The 18,842-nt window shown below is 45.2% G+C and overlaps 3 protein-coding genes and 1 long non-coding RNA gene across 4 annotated transcripts; 2 read left to right on the top strand and 2 right to left on the bottom strand.

The window, feature by feature from the left end:
- Positions 1-2,069: 2,069 nt before the first annotated feature.
- On the top strand, positions 2,070-3,743 carry LOC119275712. Its single transcript, XM_037556609.1, has 3 exons — positions 2,070-2,608; positions 2,712-2,983; positions 3,086-3,743. Exons 1-3 carry the CDS (start codon positions 2,444-2,446, stop codon positions 3,528-3,530), a joined length of 882 nt encoding a protein of 293 aa, XP_037412506.1. The 5' UTR covers positions 2,070-2,443; the 3' UTR covers positions 3,531-3,743.
- Positions 3,744-3,834: 91 nt separating this feature from the next.
- On the bottom strand, positions 3,835-8,306 carry LOC119275711 (importin subunit alpha-1a). Its single transcript, XM_037556608.1, has 11 exons — positions 7,965-8,306; positions 7,238-7,334; positions 7,051-7,142; positions 6,825-6,956; positions 6,540-6,725; positions 6,292-6,455; positions 6,109-6,187; positions 5,511-5,639; positions 4,840-4,967; positions 4,373-4,745; positions 3,835-4,248 (listed from the first exon to the last, which is right to left on the bottom strand). The coding sequence occupies exons 1-10, from the start codon at positions 8,163-8,165 to the stop codon at positions 4,379-4,381; spliced, it is 1,575 nt and encodes a 524-aa protein (XP_037412505.1). The 5' UTR covers positions 8,166-8,306; the 3' UTR covers positions 3,835-4,248; positions 4,373-4,378.
- Positions 8,307-13,119: 4,813 nt separating this feature from the next.
- On the top strand, positions 13,120-14,144 carry LOC119281195. The gene is made up of 3 exons (XR_005138297.1): positions 13,120-13,289; positions 13,368-13,509; positions 13,593-14,144. It is a non-coding gene; the product is annotated as an uncharacterized LOC119281195 (long non-coding RNA).
- Positions 14,145-15,561: 1,417 nt separating this feature from the next.
- On the bottom strand, positions 15,562-16,446 carry LOC119281194. The gene has a single exon (XM_037561790.1). The coding sequence runs from the start codon at positions 16,337-16,339 to the stop codon at positions 15,815-15,817; it is 525 nt and encodes a 174-aa protein (XP_037417687.1). The 5' UTR covers positions 16,340-16,446; the 3' UTR covers positions 15,562-15,814.
- Between the last annotated feature and the right edge of the window lie 2,396 nt (positions 16,447-18,842).

Raw genomic sequence — 18,842 nt, 5'->3', positions numbered from 1 at the left:
CTGGTTATTGTCTTGGCCAGATTTCATGCATAGAGAGGAGCATTGCGATGACAGCCCCGGAACCCACGCAATGGTGACAGCAGCCTCGCGAAGATAGGAGTTACCCTGGTCAGTTGTTCCCGTGGAGTTGCACTGAAAAATTAAGTATGGAATGGAGCTGCAGGGTGTCAATCCGGCGACCTACGTTTAAAGCACGAGGGTGCAAAGCCACTCCAGCCAATGACACTTCTGGACTAACTTGGGTAACAAATTTATATGTATGACCAAGAGGAATGTACTAGAATAAAGGCGCTCGTGGAGCTGGAATGGGCTATGGCCAGTGCAGCCCATTTTGCACCTGTTCTTTTTTCTTGAAATTTGTATATAGCATGTAATTTTAATGTTAAGTCAAACTTTGCAAAGTTTGACCAAATTTATATTAAAAATATCAATATCTACAATATCAAATATATATACTATGAAACTACATTTCGTAATGAATCTAACAATGTTGATTTAGTATTATGAGTGTTGATACTTTTTTCTATAAGTTTGGTCAAAGTAGAAATACTTTGACTTCGGATAAAACTTATATGCAGACTAAAAAGGAGTGGAGGGAGTACAAACTAAATAATCTATTTTTAAAATTCTCCCTCTATTATTTAAAAAATAAATATACAATTAAAACAATATTGATGAATTATAATTTTTTTGTATAAATAACATTATTCATAATTTAGAATTTGAACTTTCGATTTGAATATTCAATTATGTACAATATTGAAATTATATAATTTTTAAATATAAGGCATGAGTAAAAATTATACACAAGTGAATAGTCAAAATATTTAGTACATGTTTTTATTCATCATTTTGTATATTGAAATATAAGCCATGAATGTATAACTTTTTATGAATTTATTACACATATTTATTTAATCAAGTTTTTAATATCCATATCCACTAAAAAAATTATATAATACACAGGTATATTTTAAATGTTTTTTGAGAAATAACCATTGTCTGTATGTATAGTATTTTCAACACACAAATATTTGAACAAAACTTTTATACTTACTTTTTCTTAGGAAGCAAAGGGCTTTATTGGATTATAACAATGTTGTCAGGAATACAAATAATCTCTGGTAAAGAAACTAGCCAACATGGCGCCGTATGGCTAAAGAACTCCACTTTTATAAATATATATAAAAAATTGCCTGTGCAAAATGGACGAGGTATCTGCAGCTGTTTAAGCTCCGTATGCATTCTCGTTTACTGCACATGCAGTTTATCCGTAATGGGCATGTGAGCGTGATGGTTCTGGTGGCTAGATGGATTTCTGTTTTAATAAAGCTCGGTCGTGTGTTTGAGTCCGCGAGCTTCCATTTCATGTATTTATTTTTGCAGTACAGTGCTGCTTGTTTTTTCGGAAATTAAAAAATGGTAAGGAGTTTGTGCAAAAATGCGTCGCTATGGTTGGCTTTTCCTAGGAATAAAAAAATACATAGGTGTTTTGTGCAAAAATGCGTCGCTATGGTTGGCTTTTCCTAGGAATAAAAAAATACATAGGTTTTTTGTGCAAAACTGCTTCGGCCTAGAGCCCTCACTCACTGACATGTAGGTCCGTACACACGGATAGGTCTGCATATGTATTTTGTGATCGTATGTGCACGCTTGAGTCAAGTTAATAGACTGTAATTCCATATTTTTAAAGTTCTAGCACAAAGCTGAATATCAAGCGCAAGACCTCTATTATTAACATAAACAGGAGTCGAGATAATGGTCAGATGCGCTCCACTGTTCAGCTCCACACAAGTGCATGTCGGTAGCGGTAGGAGTGCAAGCTGATTCATCACCAATGCAGTGGGTACCCATGGGCCATGGCACTGCCGACCTTGCATCTGTTTTCTTCCAAATAAAAAATAAAAATCCTAGCCCTTTCTCTTACCTATAGGTTGCCTCGTTGGCGCTACAAAGCGCAGATGCTGCGCGTCGCTTTCCCCAAAAGGCACCGCGGCGAATTACCCACAGCAGCGGAAAGAAGAAGGTGCCCCTCCTCCTCATCATCACCGGTGAAAGGTGAAAAAGAAGGAAAGGCGAAACGAATCGGAATGTCTCCCACCGCGGCACGGCGCAAGAAACCCCGATCCCCCTCACTCACTCACGCTCCCATCCCATGCATCATCGCCATGCCATGCCATGGATTCCTCCCGTGCGGCGTCTCCCAACCCAAGTTCCTAACCCCACCCACACCCATCAACCCCAATTCCTTCCTCTCCCACCAACGCAACCACATATTCTGTCGTCGCCGTTACCTAGACGGCTAGACGCAGGTAGAGACCGACCGGCCCCATATATACCATACGTGACTGGGCAACATCGTATCACTGGCTTAGCTAGCAATCTGCAGGTGAATTAATTGGGCACTAACATCACCAGCATCAAATCAAGTGAGGATTTCACAATGCGGCCGGCCGTGACGCACGACGACCTGTCCCTCCGCAAGGCGCAGGAGCGCCGGGCGGGGCGCTCCGGCAGCCAGATCGCCGTCGGCCTCGTCGCGCTCTCCGTGCTCTGCGGCCTCGTCAGCTTCATCCTCTGCCTCGCCGCCGAGGGCTCGCGCTCCGAGGTACGCACGCACGCACGTACGCACGCGGCCTTGCTAGCTCGACCGTTACTGTGACTGACTGACTGACTGACTGGTGCTGCCTGGGCTTCTTGGCTCGCCGCAGGTGTCCAACTACCTGATGACCGTGGCCGGGAGCGGGGCGCAGGTGGAGCTGTGCTTCTACAACGGCAGCGGCCGCTCGGCGCTCGCCTTCTCCATCGGCGCCTTCCTGCTGCTGGCCGTCGCCATGTTCGCCGTGCACGCCTACATGCTGCTCGCCGTCGCTTCGCCGGACTCCGCCGCCGCAGGCCTCGCCGTCGCTGAGGACCACCCCCGCGTGTCCTCCGCCACCAACACCCTCACCTGGCAAACCTGCTGCCTCTTCTTCGTCACATGGTACGGAAATTACTTTCAAGCGCCGCGAAACCATGCCATGCATTGGGCAAGAAGAATGGTGGTGTGGATTAATAATAAGAGCACACTCGTCGATGGGTGCAGGATTTGCTTCGGGCTCGCGGAGGTGCTGCTCATGATCGGGATCGGGGTAGAGTCCGGCCACGTCAGCGACTGGCGGAGGCCGCGGCAGGTGTGCCACCGGGTGCGCCCGGGGATGTTCGCGGCGGCGGGGATACTGGGGCTCATCACCGTCGTCGTCGGCTTCGTCGTCTACGTGACCGCAGTGCACACGCAGAAGCTGCTGCGGCAGCACGGCGGCGGCCACTACGCCCCGCACCCCGGCAGCGCCCCCTACCCCAGCGGTGCACCATACCCCGGCGTCCAGCAGCACCACCTGCAGCCGCCGGTGTCGTACCCACCACACCCGGCCCCGCACCCACACCCTCATCCGGCGCCGAATGCGCCGGAGATCACGGCCGCCGCTTGCCAGGTTCAGTCCAGCAACGCGTGGTGCATCACCAAGGACAAGGAGTACACCGATGTTTAAAAGCCTAAGCCAATGAATGGTAAGAAGTGCAGAGACAATGAGCCTGACGCAATGAATGGTCAAACAAGAGCAGAGACAATGCACGTAAAATTCCTTTTCGTTTTCGAACAATTGCTTGCTCATTTGTGATATAAGTAGCAATTGGATTATTATTCGCTGATATGTAAAACAATTTGTTTGTTCAAGGACAATATTCATGTTTTAACTTGTTAATTATGCTGTTCATTTGGCCTGCCAACTCTGTAATCACAATGCCCTTGTCAAGATTGGAACATGCAAATCAAAATTGATCAGAGAACAAAACTGAGCAACGACACAGGTATACTAATAATCAAGTGAAAGCTGACATTGACATGTTCGGACAAACTGCAACTCACTTCATTCCTGAAGAACCCCACAAACCAAACCATTCAAGAATTGTCCCCTAAATGCCTCGCAGAGTTGCAGAAGCTTAAACTCAGGCTATACAGTAGCAAAATAGTGCACACCATACTAAAGATGCAACCCCTACATAGTAGCCTGATAAAAAAGACCCAGACTCCTCAAGTTTGACGATTATACTCCTCTTACAAACGCTGCGATATTGATACCCAGGACCAGTTGCTTCCTTGAAAATCTTCAGCTTATTGGACCCACCACAACCATGACCTTACCCCACGCACCGACTACCAAATGGTGGCAACTGCAGCGACAAGGGAATTACCACCATTGGTCAAATCTGCAAAAGGAATTTCAAATTATATTATTGGTTGTCTCTTTGCTCAAAAGCTGATTCACGCTACCATATCGAGCGAATATGACAAGAGAAACAACAAATACGGTTATATGTTGAGAGTACCGACCTGTATTCAGCCCAGGTTCAGATCAGGGTTGCCACCTTGGCCAAAGTCAAAGGCAACACCTGTCGGAGCTTCCATAGTTGCCCCCATCGCATCATCTTCCTCCTCCATCCAGTAAGCCTCAAGAATCTTCACAGCCTTCTCATAGATTTCATTGTTATCATGGCTCTGCAGGTTCTCAATCTTTTCCAGGCCCTCTGCTTCATCAATCATCTGCGCATAGACATTGCCCTCCCCAGAAGCACCCAAATTCTTATCAGTTTCTCCAACTTTGAGAATGTTCTCAAGACCCTCCAAGCAAACAGTAACAATCCTTGGATCTGGGCAAAGCAGGAGGTCACACAGTGGCTTGATGCAGCCCTCGCTAACCAAATACCTGTTTACATAATACATACACATCAGCACGGGAAAACTCAAAATAGAAGTGCAAAATTTGCATGTAATCTGAATAACAGTGAATGAGAACATACTTGATTTGGTCGTGGGAACCACCGGAGGTAGCATTCGAGATGGCCCAAGCAGCCTCCTTCTTGATATCGAATTCAGCCGTTTGCAGCAGATGCACCAGAGGACCAATAATCCCAGCAGTAATCACAGCCTAAGAAGCCAGCATAGCAAGGTATGTGATCAATGATTAACCTTTAAGAACATATAGATTCAACAAACTTGATGACTAATACATGGATCCTTTAAACACTCTTATATTTCTCTACGGAGGGAGTAACTCATTATGTTGAGACTATTAGGTACATAGGCACCCCAACTGGGCAAACTAAGTCATAATGCTTACAAATATTCCAAAAGGAATAGAGCAGTTTTGAGTCAGCAACCAGTTTGTACAGAATAAGGACTGTCATTTACATCTAGTTGAACCAACATTGAAGGAAATCTTAGTTCTTAGGCGTGTTACTTTTGAGTCACCGGCATTAGTTATTTGTACCACTAGCATATTGATAACATTAGTTACAATATTCCCCACTAGCCACAATGAACACAGCACAATCTAACATATATGCACCACACAATACATACAGTTATCAAACTAAAATCAATCAATGTCCTGAGTATTTAATACAAACAAAGGTAATCCCCTAGACATAACATGAGAAGAAACCATGTGAGAATATGCAGAAACTCGTACCTGTATCTGATCTTTGTTACCAGCAGTGATATTTGAAACAGTCCAGCAGGCCTCTTTCTTAATGCTTTTCTTGTGATTTTGTGTCAACAGACTTAGGAGACACCCAAGAGCTTGATGATCAATGATGCACTGTAGAATATAAGACAAGCTTAATAACACGGAAAAATGAACAAACGAAACTATACAATCTCTAACGAAGCTAGTAATCACAGATACGAATTGTAATTTGCCATGCAAGTGAACACATAATTATTTATTAGTGTGATCACAAAGCAGGTTGTGTAAAACTTGACGAGCAGTTTACTTGAATAGGGAAACAGACTAGGCAGGATTTCAGTCAACTGTTGGGGTAAGAGTGTAGTCAAGTGAGCAACCAAACTATCAGAAGAAACTGTACAGTAAACAAACAAAGATGAGTGATTCAAATTTCCAATATATTTTATAGACACTTGTCAAATCTGATGTACAATGGCAAACATGATGGTTATAATATATCCATAACAATATCCTCTGTAAGAGTATAACTCAAAAGTCACAAAAATTTAATGGTGCAAAATGTAGTGAATCCAAAAGAACAAAACGAAAATGAATGAGTTACCTGAGTTTGCGAGTCATCTCCTGTGACAATATTTCCAACAGTTCGTAGTGCAGGTATAAGCACTGAAGGTGATGGATGGCTTCATGTTGTAAACAATATTGAAAGAACAGAAATGAGTGAATGAACATATATTAAGATAAAGAATCATATAGCAGAGAGTTGTAACGCAGGGTTGAAACATACAGGAGAAGCTCCACAAGCCGGGGACAGACACCAGCATCAATCACAGATTGGATCTTGTCATTGGTGCCATCAGAGAGATACGAAAGAGCCCAGCATGCATCAGTTAAAACTTCCTCATCATTGGAATGGATAAGTCGTGCAAGTGCTGGCAGAGCAGGCTTAGTCTATGGTAACAAATAAAGAATATGTCAAGTAACTGCTGTTGACTACTAATCACAGGAGAATATAGATGCAAAAGTGTATAAAACCTGATCAAATGCTGGCTGTGGCTTTCCTCTGCAGAAATTTGATAAAGTCCAGGTCGCATTCCTTAACATGGAGAGTTTAGCATGTTCATTCAACTGTGCTAGCAGAGGCATCAATGCGCCATTTGCGAGAACAAGGTCGCGGCACTTTGGGGAGTCACCAGCAACATTGCCCAATGCCCAGACAGCCTTGAAATTATTTACAAGAAGTATCAGAATTGATGACTCCCAACAACAAACATTCAACCAGGACAATAAAAACTAGTAGCCAAGCAAGTGATCAAATACCTGCTCACGAACATCATCACTGCCAGACGCAAGAAGCTTCACAAATATTGGAACTGCCCCATGATCAATGACAACCTTGGTATTCTCTGATGTGCCAGACGCAATGTTTGTGAGTGCCCACGCTGCTTCAAACTGCAAAAGTTATTCAAAAACACCAGGGAAAGAAGTTTAGTTGGTACGGGTCCTGACTAGCAGATTACAAGAATAAGATTCCGTTGACACGCACCTGGAGTTGGGGGAAATCTTCTCTAGTAAGAAACTGCACAAATCGAGGAACAACGCCTGATTGGATAACTTCTTCGATTGGGGGGCTCCTTTCTGATTAATACAAGTTACAACCTCAGTTAATGTTGACTCACTGAGTGATATAAGAGATTAGTTTTACAAACAAACAAAAACTGAGAAGTTGGTACCTATAGAAAGCAACTTGCGGAATTGTGTAGTTGCCTCAAGCTGCAGGTTGTTATCCTCGGAATAAACCCCACCAACCATAGCAGGTAAGCTTTCAAGCTACAAAATCCAAACAGAAAACAAAAATGATCAGGTTAATAATGTATCGAAGCCATAAAAGGTCTGCAAACAGCACACTGCTCTAAACAAAGGTAGTTTTGGCAAAGATGAGAGCACCCAAATCAAATGAAAACTGAAGAACTGATTAAATTAACCACTGGAAGTGCAAGACGAACACCTAACTGTGTCTCCAATAACCATAACTAAAACAAAAGGACAGAGAGAGGTGACGAGTCATAAGGCTGGTGCGGGGAGGCGTGCCTCAGAAAGTCATGACCAACGAAGCATGTTAATCAAACCACCAACTAATCTGGCCTCTGAACGATCCCCACAAGTCAATAGTCACTAGTCAGTATCTGAAGAACTACCACGAGGCTACGACTTGATATTTCTTCAAGCCGCAACGCAAGCAACACACACCCACACACAAGTAGACATGCGTGCGTTCAGTCGCGCGGACGCAAACATCTCTTGAGCATAACGAAGCAGTTACTAAACCAATCTACTGCAGACGAAGCAAATACTTAACTCATCTGGAACCTCGTGTACAATTCATAGGATTCAGACTCCAGAAGCACTGAAACAGGAAGCTAGGAAGGGGAGTAGGGCAGAAGTGTGCAGTATCCTCACCTTCTTCTCGACGCCGGCGGCGGGGATAGGAGCCTGGGCCTGGAGCCCCTCGCGGCGCTTCTTGAGGAGGCTCTCCTCGCGGCGGTTCTTGCGGATCTCCACCATGTTGTCCTCGCGCCGCCGCCGCCCCTCATCGGCGTCCACCGTCACCTTGTAGCGGTTACGCCGCGCGTCGGCCCGCTCGCTCGGACGCACCGACATGGCTGGGTTGGTCGCTGTGGTCTCTCTCTCGCGCGCGCGCGGCGGTGGCGGCGGGGAGGCAAAAACCCTAGCTAGGCGACGGGGCTCTGGGGGAGGGGAGGGGAGGGGAGAAAAGAGGGAGAGGAGAAACCCTAGCGGCCGCTGCGAAAGGGAGTTAAAGCTCACACCACGATCGAGATATTCTCTCGTTTCCTCTCTCCCTTTTATTTCTTTTTTCGGTGCCCATTTTCTTGCCTTTTTAGAACTGCCCGTTTTCTTTATGGGCTGTGCATGTCCCTGATTTATTGGGCCCGTTACTGATCCACCATGTGAGGTGAGAGTGGTCTGGCCCAAATCTAAACATGGAAAACTCTCGGTATCCATAAATTTATTTGTCCGACTATGGATTGTTTGTACTCTATATGGAGTAGGTGTCATGCCACATGCACTTTTGATCAAGGAGATGATGGTAACCCGTTGGGCAATCTAGACAACGCGGCGGAAGGCATTCATGGAGGAATCCTGCAGAGCCCACATGCCAATCATTCATTTGTTAATGCTGGGCTCGAAACAATCCAGGTTTCGCCACGGGTTCACGTTCAACGGGGAAGCTCATCTGCTAGAAGACCTGATGTCGGGTATGTGTGGAAGACCCCGGGAGTAGGAGTGGTGAAGATACATGTCGATGGTGGCTTGTCTAGGATGGAAACGCGGGAGCTTCATCGCCAGTTTGTAAAGACCACGAGGTTAAGTTTATGGTTCCTCGGCAATGGTGTTCAGCAACATCCATGATCGGCAGCATTGGAAGTGTTAGCTTGCCGAGAAGCTTTAGCCCTTGCGCTTAATCCTCGCTAAGGCACATTGTTATCGCATGTGATTGTAAACCGGTAGTGGATGAGATAAAGCATGGATCAAAGGGAAGATACAACGCAATGATCAAGAAAGTTGAAGTAAGATCTGAGGAGTTCATTTCATGTGAATTTATCTTCGAATGACGTACTGTAAATTTTGAGGCTCATAGTTTAGCAAATTTTTCATCTTCTTTAGCAGCGAGTCGCCATGTGTGGTTGGGCATATCCCATGACCCGTTTATTATTCATGTAAACCAAAGGTCGTCTTAAGGAAGTGTGATTTATTGCTAAAAAAATTATTTCTCTAAAACAACAAGTTGTCCTTAAAAAAATTATGATTCCCTTCACCTGGTTGATCTAGCGCGGTGCGTTCACCGCCTTTAGCGTAGGATGCATGTCCTGTGTGACTCTCCACGTCGCTCCATCCTTCTTCTCTGTGTTCTCATTGCTGCAGTTTGCCAGTCGTGAATCTGATCACTTTGGGGTTTTTTTCTTTTTTTCTTCGCCTACGCACAACATAGCTTTGGTCTTATATGATTTTGCTAGTTGTCGACGTGTTTTTGCGTGTGTATGTGTTGGTGTTGGCTATGTGCATCTTAGTTATGCAGAAGTCGGGTGTGTGTTCATCATGTTTTTGTATCCTCTTGATACTTCATTTTGAGCAAATAAAATCCACCTTTTGTCGGGAAAAAACTGTATCTCTGTTGCAAACTTATGCAACACTACCCCTTGCAATATGCACACGACCCTCTGTCTTTGCAAAAAAAAAAGATTCTGCAACATGATCGTTGTTGCAAAATGACAACAGAGAAGAAAGGTCCAAAAAAGATTTGCAACGAGGCTCTTGTTGCAAAAGGCCAAGTGCAAAAAGGCTTTTGTTGCAGAGATCAAAAGAAAAGAAAATGTTCTGAGGCTTTTTGCAACAAGTTCGTTATTACATAGACAATTTGCTTGTTGCAATTAGGTTGGCTCGTGTGTGTGTGTGTGTGTGTGTGTGTGTGTGTGTGTGTGTGTGTGTTGGGGGGGGGGGATCCAACTATTCTTTTTGTCTGAATCCGACGATAGGGAGACGGTAGATCTTTTCCATTGCTTCAACAGGGCGATGCCTAGCACTGCTCTAAAAAAAGAAACCCTATGTGTAATCATTTAAAATGTCTATGAATCAAGCTTCATAAAACTAAGAGTCGTCATATCTCAGTCATTAAAAAACCATTTTATCATTCAAACACTTGGATTGAACACATATCATTCCAAGAGTAATCATGTACACATTTTTAAACAAGTTGCATGAACAAAAAAAAAGCATTCGGCCGACATGTCTTTATCGTATATTGTGAGCTCCGGGGTTTGTGTCGTTCCATCCTTCAGTGACAGTCTGCTCCGCCGGCATGTGCATCGTCCGCTCCTCCATCATGTTGGTCGTCCCATGTCATCCTAAAATGCATGATCATTGCTCATGTGAACTCCCAAAATTATATTGTTATTGGATCCATGGTATTCAGATCCTACATCATGAATCGGTTCTCCTCGTGACTATCCTGGCTTGCATCAACCGACCCTCCTCAAGTTTAAGCATACCCATCTCCGTCCCTTTCTTGCGCCTTGTACTATATTGAATAGCATCCCACCTCGCTCTCTTCTTTTGTAGCTTCTCTCCCTTCATCTTCAATGTTTCCTACTTGCCTCCTTCGAGCCATGTTAATATGTTGGTTACAACTTTGTGGTTTGTGCGGTTTCAGTTTTAATAAAATCGGGAGCGGGAGGCTCGGTCAGGCTCCTTAACTAAAAAAACATGTATAGATGAAGCTCCCGTGAGCTGAAGCAGGAGGCCGGAGTGAACGTAGGTCTCTAAGATGGGATGACGACGATTCAAGAACAAAGAAGAAAAGGATCCTAACCAACGATAACTTATCTAGACGAGGGTGGAAAGGATTAAATTTTCGCGACTTTTGCGATGTCTTTGAGAGAATTGATCATCTATTCTTTTCAAGCTCTTTTGCTAGGTTTTTATGGAATGTGATTTGTGGTTTGCTAGGTAACCCAAAATTACCTTTATCTTCTTTGATCTTTGTCAAAACTGGATACCATTATATTTTGGCAAGGATAGGGCTATTATTTCTATTGGTGCTACTGCTTTGGTCTGGACAATTTGGAAAACAAGCAACAAATCATGTTTTCAACGTGTTTTCCTTTCAAAATCTATCAATATAATATTTACCCCTGTGTTCTTTATTGGATTCATGAGCGACTCTGCAGAGAAAAGGAGTGCAAAAAAGGCTTAGAGCGTTTCCAATAGATGATGTATATTTTGGTGCTTCAAACCGGTGATGGTCCAAATTTGGAGTACCAAAAAGTGTTTTTTACATCTCGGAAAAAGGCTCAACTCCAACAGATGGTCCAAAACGGAGATGTAAATAAAAGAGCAACTCCAACAGATGGTCCAAAACAAAGATTAAAACGACCAACTACTACTTCATCTCAACATAGTTCAAACATGAAATTCAACATAGTTTCATACACAAATTCAACTACTACTTATTCGAACTACTAGATGAAACTACTCCTCATCGTCGGAGCTGCGGAACTACTCCCAGAACTCGTCCTTGGTCGGGTCATCGCACCCCTCGTCCTCCTCCTCAGAGTCACCCCAGTCCCTCATCCGACGACTCGATAGAGATCACGGTCAAGGGGTCGGCCTCGTCCTCCTTCTTTACCCCCTTCTTTTTCGCGTCGACGTCGCACTTCCAGTAGTGTTCTAGCTTGACTTGGACGTAATGCGGATGCTCTCGCGCAAACTAAGCCATCACCGCCTCGTCGCTCTCGCCGGGAGCGACGACAACTGTCAGTCTCTTCTTCGCCTTCTTCGCCGGCATCTCCTCCATCCGGATGCCCTGCGGCACGAGCCACTACGCCACCGCCTGGGACTCAACCTCCGGGAAGTTGAGGTCCATCTTCGGCTGTCTGGCATGGCACACCGCCGCATCGTAGGCACGCGCGGCCACATCGCCGGCGGGATACGTGCCGAGCCACCAACGTCGCCCGGCGTCGAAGAACTCGACTCCGAAGTTCCCGGAGGGCTTCGCCCTCACGCCGAAGAAAACGGACTTGCCCTTCGGCGTCTTCTTTGGTGACATCGGGGAGCGGGCGAGGCCGAGCGGGGAGCGGGGTGGCGGCGTGCGGCGCGGGGAGGAGGCGGACGGAACGGGGCGGCAGACGGACCGGAGGCGAAGGCGACCGGAAAGGAGGCGGACGGAGCGGGGCGGCGAACGGACCGGAGGCGAATGCGGATAGACCGGAGGCGAAGGCGGTCGGAGAGGAGGCGGACGGAGCGGGGCCGGGCGGAGGCAGACGGAGCAGGGCCAAGTGGAGGCGGAGGCGGCCGAAGAGGAGGCGGATGGGGTCGGAGCGTGGCGGAGGCGGCCGGAGCGGAGGCGGACGCGATGGGGCGGCGCGGCGGGGGCTGGATCTACGGCGGGGCGGGGAGCGGGCGCGCGGTTGCCAGGCGGAAGGGAAATGAAGTGGCGGTTGGTCGTTTGGTGGGCGGGCACGGTTTTACATCAGTTGTATCTCGTGATGTAAATTTGCATCACGAAGTTTTCAATTTTACATCTTCGGGAGGCGTTGATCCAATTTTTTTATACATATGGACCGTCTATTGGAGCAACGCTTTTTGCTCTTGAAGCTACAAAAGTTAGTTGTTTTTATATGTGGCCGTCTATTGGAGATGCTCATAGGGAGGTTTCCAAGAGGCTATCTCGGGTAGCAAACCAAGTCTGCGGAAGAGCGTATGGGTGGAATCCTTCTACTCAAAGACTGGTTTTGTCTCTACCTGAAAATTGGGCGACTCTGTAGTGCGTTCAGGTTAGGGAAACCCTTCTAATCTGTAGTCTGATTAGAAGCATTCGTCGGACCGATCAACCACCGTCGATTCTAGCTAAATCTCACAGCCCTCGTCGCTACATTTTCAAAAAAAATCCCATCATCAACCCGCAAATGACCCACATTCTCCGCAGGAAACCACTCACCCCGAATATCCCTCCTGAATCTCGTGTCGCCCGCACCTCCCCTGACCTTGCCGTCAACCGCAACCGCCCCGTCCTCTCCGATTGCAGAGCACATCGCTGGATTCCTTCGCACCTCGTCATTGACCACAACAGACACCTCACTCCCAGATTTGTTCCCCTTCTCCTCCCTACTCCACCGGTGCGACTTCTAGGGAGACATTGATGGTCCATCTCGGCGTTAGGGGGGCGAGCCCCTAATCTCCTCCGCCTCCCATCCTGACAGATTACTTGTACGTTCCTCAAAGATTTTGTTGGTCAGGTAATAATGATTGAATTCTCTTATGCTTGATTTCTATGTCCTTGATCAGTATGTGGTCGTGATGCCCATCCCAATAGGGAGGCTGAATAGGCATTGGGGAATTCCCAAGCAATAGAAGATTGCTGCCTTCACCTTGAGCGTCAGCCCTTCTCGACGTCGATGGGAGCAGGCCTGGCCGTCTGCACAAAACGGTGCCTCATGTCCTCCTGACCTACTCAACCGACCTACTTTGTTATGAAGGAGGCCCTTGGCTAATGGTGCATCTTTGTTGCAGCATCGCTCCGTCCATGCCAATCCTTCTTAATGCCTCTAACCATGGAGGTAGAAGGAAGCACGTCCACCATAGGAAGGAAGCAAGTCTACCATATGAAGGAAGCACGGCCGATTTTGGAAGGAAGCACGACTACCATGCAAAGCACAACCGGCATCGGAAGGAAAGCAGGACTTTCATGCACGGCCAGCATTCAAATGGCGCACGCCCACCATCAAATAGAAGCATGACTACCATCACAGTGAAGCTTGACCAACATTAGAAGGAAGCATGGTGACCATGGCCTGGTGGTGTTTGAACTGTGTGTAACGTTTTGTTTTATGGAAGCAAATTCTACATTATTTTGCATGCATATTCTAGTTTCTTTGGAAGCGCTAGTTCAGTTTGTTCAAAACCTACGCAGTGTTGCTTCTATTTGTACGTTTTTACTGTACAACCATTTCCTTCCTTTAGTGAATTATTATGCCAGACACTAAATTGTGTGCTTCCTTCTTTCTAACTAAATGCTTCAAATGTACAGATTCTGAATGATGATATAATATGTTGTGGGGCAGATCAACCGGGCTGTAAGTTGTCGATTCAACGGTAAAGTAGAGCTTGTGGCACACGCGGATCTTGCCATGATCAGATTGTCCAACGCTTGCCACTATGTCGATGATGAGGACGGAATGAAAATAGTGTTTTAATAGTCTTTTACCTTTGCTGTAAAATAAATCTGTAAATTTGTGTTCACATGTATTAGTTTGTTTCAATGTGTTATCATTTATATTGTGCTTCCATGTGATTATTTTTTTGCGGGAATGCTTCCATGTCATTTTTTTGCGGGAATGCTTCCATGTGATTTGTTTGCAAAGCAAAGAAAATCTTTATACAACATGATTGTTTCAACTGCAATATTATTACTATTTGGTTCGAAGAAATTTTATAGGTGATGGAAGCATGAGATTGATGCTTTAGAAACTAGCGCCAATATTGTTTTTTCTAAAACTGCTACATCATTCTGTTGTGGTTCCGCGTGATTTCTTTGCGAAGCCAAAAAAAATCTGTATACAAGAAAAGATCGTTTCACATGCCATTTTATTACTATTTGGTAAGAAGCGATTTTATAGTTGATGGAAGCACAAGCTCGATGCTTTTGATACAACTTGAAAAAAAATTGTAACAATGCGTCATCATTCATGTTTTGCTTCCACGTGATTTCTTTGCGAAGCAAATTTTTTTCTTCATGCCAAATTGTTTTGTTTTGCAATTTTATAGTTGACGGAAGCACCAGGTGTATACTTTTGAAACAAGTGGGAAAATGTTTTTTTTCCTGTTTGAAGGAAACAAATCACTGTTTAGTTGGATGATGAATTATCTAGTCGATGGAACAATGCCAATGCTTCCAACACACAAAATTTGTTACTAGGAATTAGTTTCTATGGAAGCAAATATTACTCAATGTCATGCATGCATCATTCTTCTTCCTTGATCGAGGAAGGATCCATTACCGTACTCAGCGCGTAATTAGTAGAGCGTAGAGAGGTTAGCGGCCGGAGAGAAGACCCTACAGGATTAGTTACCGAAAGCACGTAATTACTACAGGAAAGAAACTACACGACGCCTGACCCTTTCCTACTAGATCGGACGAATATCTTTGTTTTAATCCTGGGTCACCTACAAGTCTGATAGGAAGCACTTATCAGTAGTCTGATTCGTAGTGCTTCATGTTATGGACTTGCTTTTGTTTTGGCTGATGTGCAAATTGTAAAAGATGTTAAAAGTATGCTCTCTCTCCATAGTAGTGGATGTTTCGGCATTCTATAAATGTGGTTATATGTTTAGGACGTAGGTTGTTCATCAGTTAGGTGGGGTGATGCATCAGGTATGAGGAAAACGGTGTGGTGTTGCGATTGAGACTCCTATTTTCATAATAAAAATGGGGCTATTTGGCCCTTTTATCCAAAAAAAGAAGAAGAAAAAGATCCACAGATGCACAAAAATAACAGCGGTATCAGAATTTAGAAACAGATTTCAATTCACCTCCCCTTCCCAAGACCGGGTAATATACACATCTCACCGGTAAACAAAAAGATGAGACGAATAGAAAGAAAATAGTAGAAAAACATGTGGAAAATCAACAATGTGTGCAGCGTTAACGGCAGCGGCAATCCAGGTCAGGTCGACCGATCGATCCGTCTACGCGCGTGTCCGATCCGATGAGACGAGATGTGAGCTCTATGAGATCAGATCATGTTTGAGAGGGCGCGGCAGTTCTCAGATATCTTTAGGAGCGACTGGTCGAAGCGGTCCATGGGGTTCTTCTCGCCGGCTTTCCTAAACTCCTCGTCGCAGTTCTGCATGTCCTGGGCCGCCATGCTCATCATGGCTCGGACCGTTGAGGCGTCCTTGAAGCCTAAGGCGCGGCGTGCCGCACCGAGGTTGTCCTCCACGTCCGAGTAGAGGCTATCGCACAACTCCAGCGCCTTCTTGGCCGCGGGGCTCGCCTCGGCGGACATCTGGGTCACGTGCTCCTTCGCCGCCGACGTGCGCTTCGCGAAGGCGTCGACCTGCATGTTCAGCACCGCAACCGCGTCCACGGTGGTGTAGTGCCCCGCCTGCTTCCCGGCCGTGGCGCTGCACAGATCCGCAAACGGGGTGCTCTTGCAGACTGCGGCCACCTCGGGTGGCGCCTGTGCCGCAGCCGAGGAGCAGGTCGCCGCTGCGACGGCGACGACTAGGAGGAGCAGCGCGTGGGTTGATCGCCCCATGGCTGGTTTATTTACTTATTATTTGTTGCTGGCTGCTTGGTGCCGACGTACGTGAGTACGTGCGAGCGTGGTGCGGCTGCCTGTATAGGATGGAGGTGGCCGACGGGGAGGGCTGGGGTTTTGCTGCACGGAGGAGGAAGGGGGTAAATACATGACACGGGTGGCGGGGGCTCGCTGCATGAAAGCACAACGGAAATGGCGGCCAGCCTCCGGTCAAGTGGTGGCCAAGCCACTTTAATGTGGCCCGTTCGTTGGTATGCCCAAGCTTACCATTTTTAACAGGCGATGAGCGGTGGACGCTGGGAGTAGGATATTTTTCTTGGTTTTTGAGCAAAACATGCTGCGCAAATCTATCCCCCGTTTGCCTTTTAATTACTTTTTATTGAACATAAAAATATCTCTTTTTTTAGGGGAGGTGGTTCGCTCTTCCCTCCCTCTCTAGTGCGACCCCTGTTTAGGTCCATTTAACTTTTCTTTAAATGCCATCAACAAAGACCCTAATTGCCGTGATCTAATTCATGAAAGAAAATGAACGTGCTACTTTATAAAAACTGACATCTCTATAATTTTATAAATACACAATGAGTTATTTCAAAAAAAAGGGCGTATGAATTACAAAATAAAAATTGCAACGCTGAACTTTAAAACTGCCATCCTCTAGATAAAGAATGCCATACGTCCAGCCAGACCTGCTCGTGCCCAGCAAGACATCCGCCGCCTCACGTAGACGCCGCCTCATCTCCAAGAAAAAGCATAGGGTTCCTCTGCTTTCCACATGCACTGTCGTCGGCCCGTCTCCTCTCCGATGGCCCTAGGGCCATGGACGTGTGGTGCGCCATGGCCCTTGCCGGCGGGAGGGGTCTTGCTTCGTTTTTAGATATTTTTTTGAGTTTGTTTAGGATTTGTGTCCTGCTTGAGAAGACGAGGCGGTGGTGGTTTCCTGAAAATGGAATAAGGTTCTCACTGCCTAACCCCGATTCCAGTGATGCGTCTAACGTCATTAGAGGGCTTGTGGAGGTGTGTCTCCTGCGGATCTCGCGGGATTCAATCTATACTGGTATTTGGTGGATCTGTTTGGAGAAAGTCTTTGTTTGTCTTTGTTCATGTGTCTACAGGTTAGATCATTTTGATCTATACTTCTTTTCATCGGCGATGATTGTTGTTCCGGTGCGCTGGCCCGTGGGGCCTTAGCATAATACCTTTTCGACTGTCTACTACAATAAGTTTGGCCCGGCTCTGGTGACGGAGGGGTGATGATGGCGTGCGCGCCTTCGGCTCGTTCTAGTGCTTCTAGTCGTCACTATGTGGTCTACGCACATGATTATAATTGTTTTATTTATGTGTTCTTTGCACTGCCATGACATGATGAATAGACTAGAAGTTTCATTGCAAAAAATACAAAAAAACCATAAAATTTGTAAAATGCTATGCTCTAATATATATATAATTTGTGGTGCTACTTTAAAAAATTACGATCCTCTAGATAATTTTTTTATCTGGATAAGCCCCAAAATAAACTGTCATGCCATTAAAAATAGAAATGCCACCCTCTCAACCATTAAAATAGCATTCTCTTTATAATAAAAAATGGCATCCTCACAATAATAAAAACACCATCTTATTATTGATAAAAATGTCATCCTATTGTCAAAAAATGGCATGCACTTAGTAACAAAACTGCCACGCCATTAAAAATAAAAATGGCATCTCCTATTAATAGAAATACTATCATGCCATTAAAAATAAAAATGGCATCTCCTATTAATAGAAATATTATCATGCCATTAAAAATAAAAATGTCATCCTCTCGATAATTAAGATGTCATCTACTTAATAACAAAGTTGTCATTCCCTTATAATACAAAAGGGCATCCTCTTATAATAAAAATGCCATCCTATTAATAATAAAACTACCATGTGAGAAAGTTAAAAAACCAAGATTTTCTGACAAATTAAAAAACAGTAAAGCTTTGTAAATGTCAAGTTATATACTCCCTCCGTTCCTAAATACTTGTCTTTCTAGAGATTTCAACAAGTGACTACATACGGCGCAAAATGAGTGAATCTATACTTTAAAATATGTTTACATACATCCGTATGTTGAGTCCATTTAAAATGCCTAGAAAGACAAGTATTTGGGAACGGAGGGAGTATAAAATATCAGTTTTAACACGAATGTTCACAACCCCCTCTCCGCCTAGTGAACAAGCTCGCGCTCTTGCAAGAGGTCGCGAGTTTGAAACCTCCTCCGCGCGTGGGTTACAATTTTCGTAGAATCGAGAATGAAGTTTTCATTCTGTACATGCCAGATCATGAATTAGTAACTGCATCCAATCTCCGAAAAGTCCCGATTGTTTCGATTTTTGAAATGGGATATTTACGGAATCCCCATGAATAGGATCAAACCTTATTCCATGCTATTTCCATAAGATTCTTCTTTCTTATTCTTAAGCAAGCCCTCGAGAGGGCTTAGTTGATCATGATTTCTGTTTTCTCTTTCTTT

This window comes from Triticum dicoccoides, chromosome 3B, assembly GCF_002162155.2.
Source record: "Triticum dicoccoides isolate Atlit2015 ecotype Zavitan chromosome 3B, WEW_v2.0, whole genome shotgun sequence".
NCBI lineage: Eukaryota > Viridiplantae > Streptophyta > Magnoliopsida > Poales > Poaceae > Triticum > Triticum dicoccoides.
This window is presented reverse-complemented; position numbering and strand designations above follow the sequence as displayed.

What these genes read in the sequence shown, in the direction of transcription:
- LOC119275711 (XM_037556608.1), bottom strand. Translation starts at nt 8,165, where the DNA reads ATGTCGGTGCGTCCGAGCGAGCGGGCCGACGCGCGGCGTAACCGCTAC. An exon ending in CCGCCGGCGTCGAGAAGAAG is followed by an intron (nt 7,335 to 7,964) that starts GTGAGGATACTG and finishes TGGATTTTGTAG; the next exon opens with CTTGAAAGCTTACCTGCTAT. An exon ending in GTGATGATGTTCGTGAGCAG is followed by an intron (nt 6,726 to 6,824) that starts GTATTTGATCAC and finishes AATAATTTCAAG; the next exon opens with GCTGTCTGGGCATTGGGCAA.
- LOC119275712 (XM_037556609.1), top strand. Translation starts at nt 2,444, where the DNA reads ATGCGGCCGGCCGTGACGCACGACGACCTGTCCCTCCGCAAGGCGCAG. An exon ending in CCGAGGGCTCGCGCTCCGAG is followed by an intron (nt 2,609 to 2,711) that starts GTACGCACGCAC and finishes GGCTCGCCGCAG; the next exon opens with GTGTCCAACTACCTGATGAC. An exon ending in TGCCTCTTCTTCGTCACATG is followed by an intron (nt 2,984 to 3,085) that starts GTACGGAAATTA and finishes CGATGGGTGCAG; the next exon opens with GATTTGCTTCGGGCTCGCGG.
- LOC119281194 (XM_037561790.1), bottom strand. Translation starts at nt 16,339, where the DNA reads ATGGGGCGATCAACCCACGCGCTGCTCCTCCTAGTCGTCGCCGTCGCA.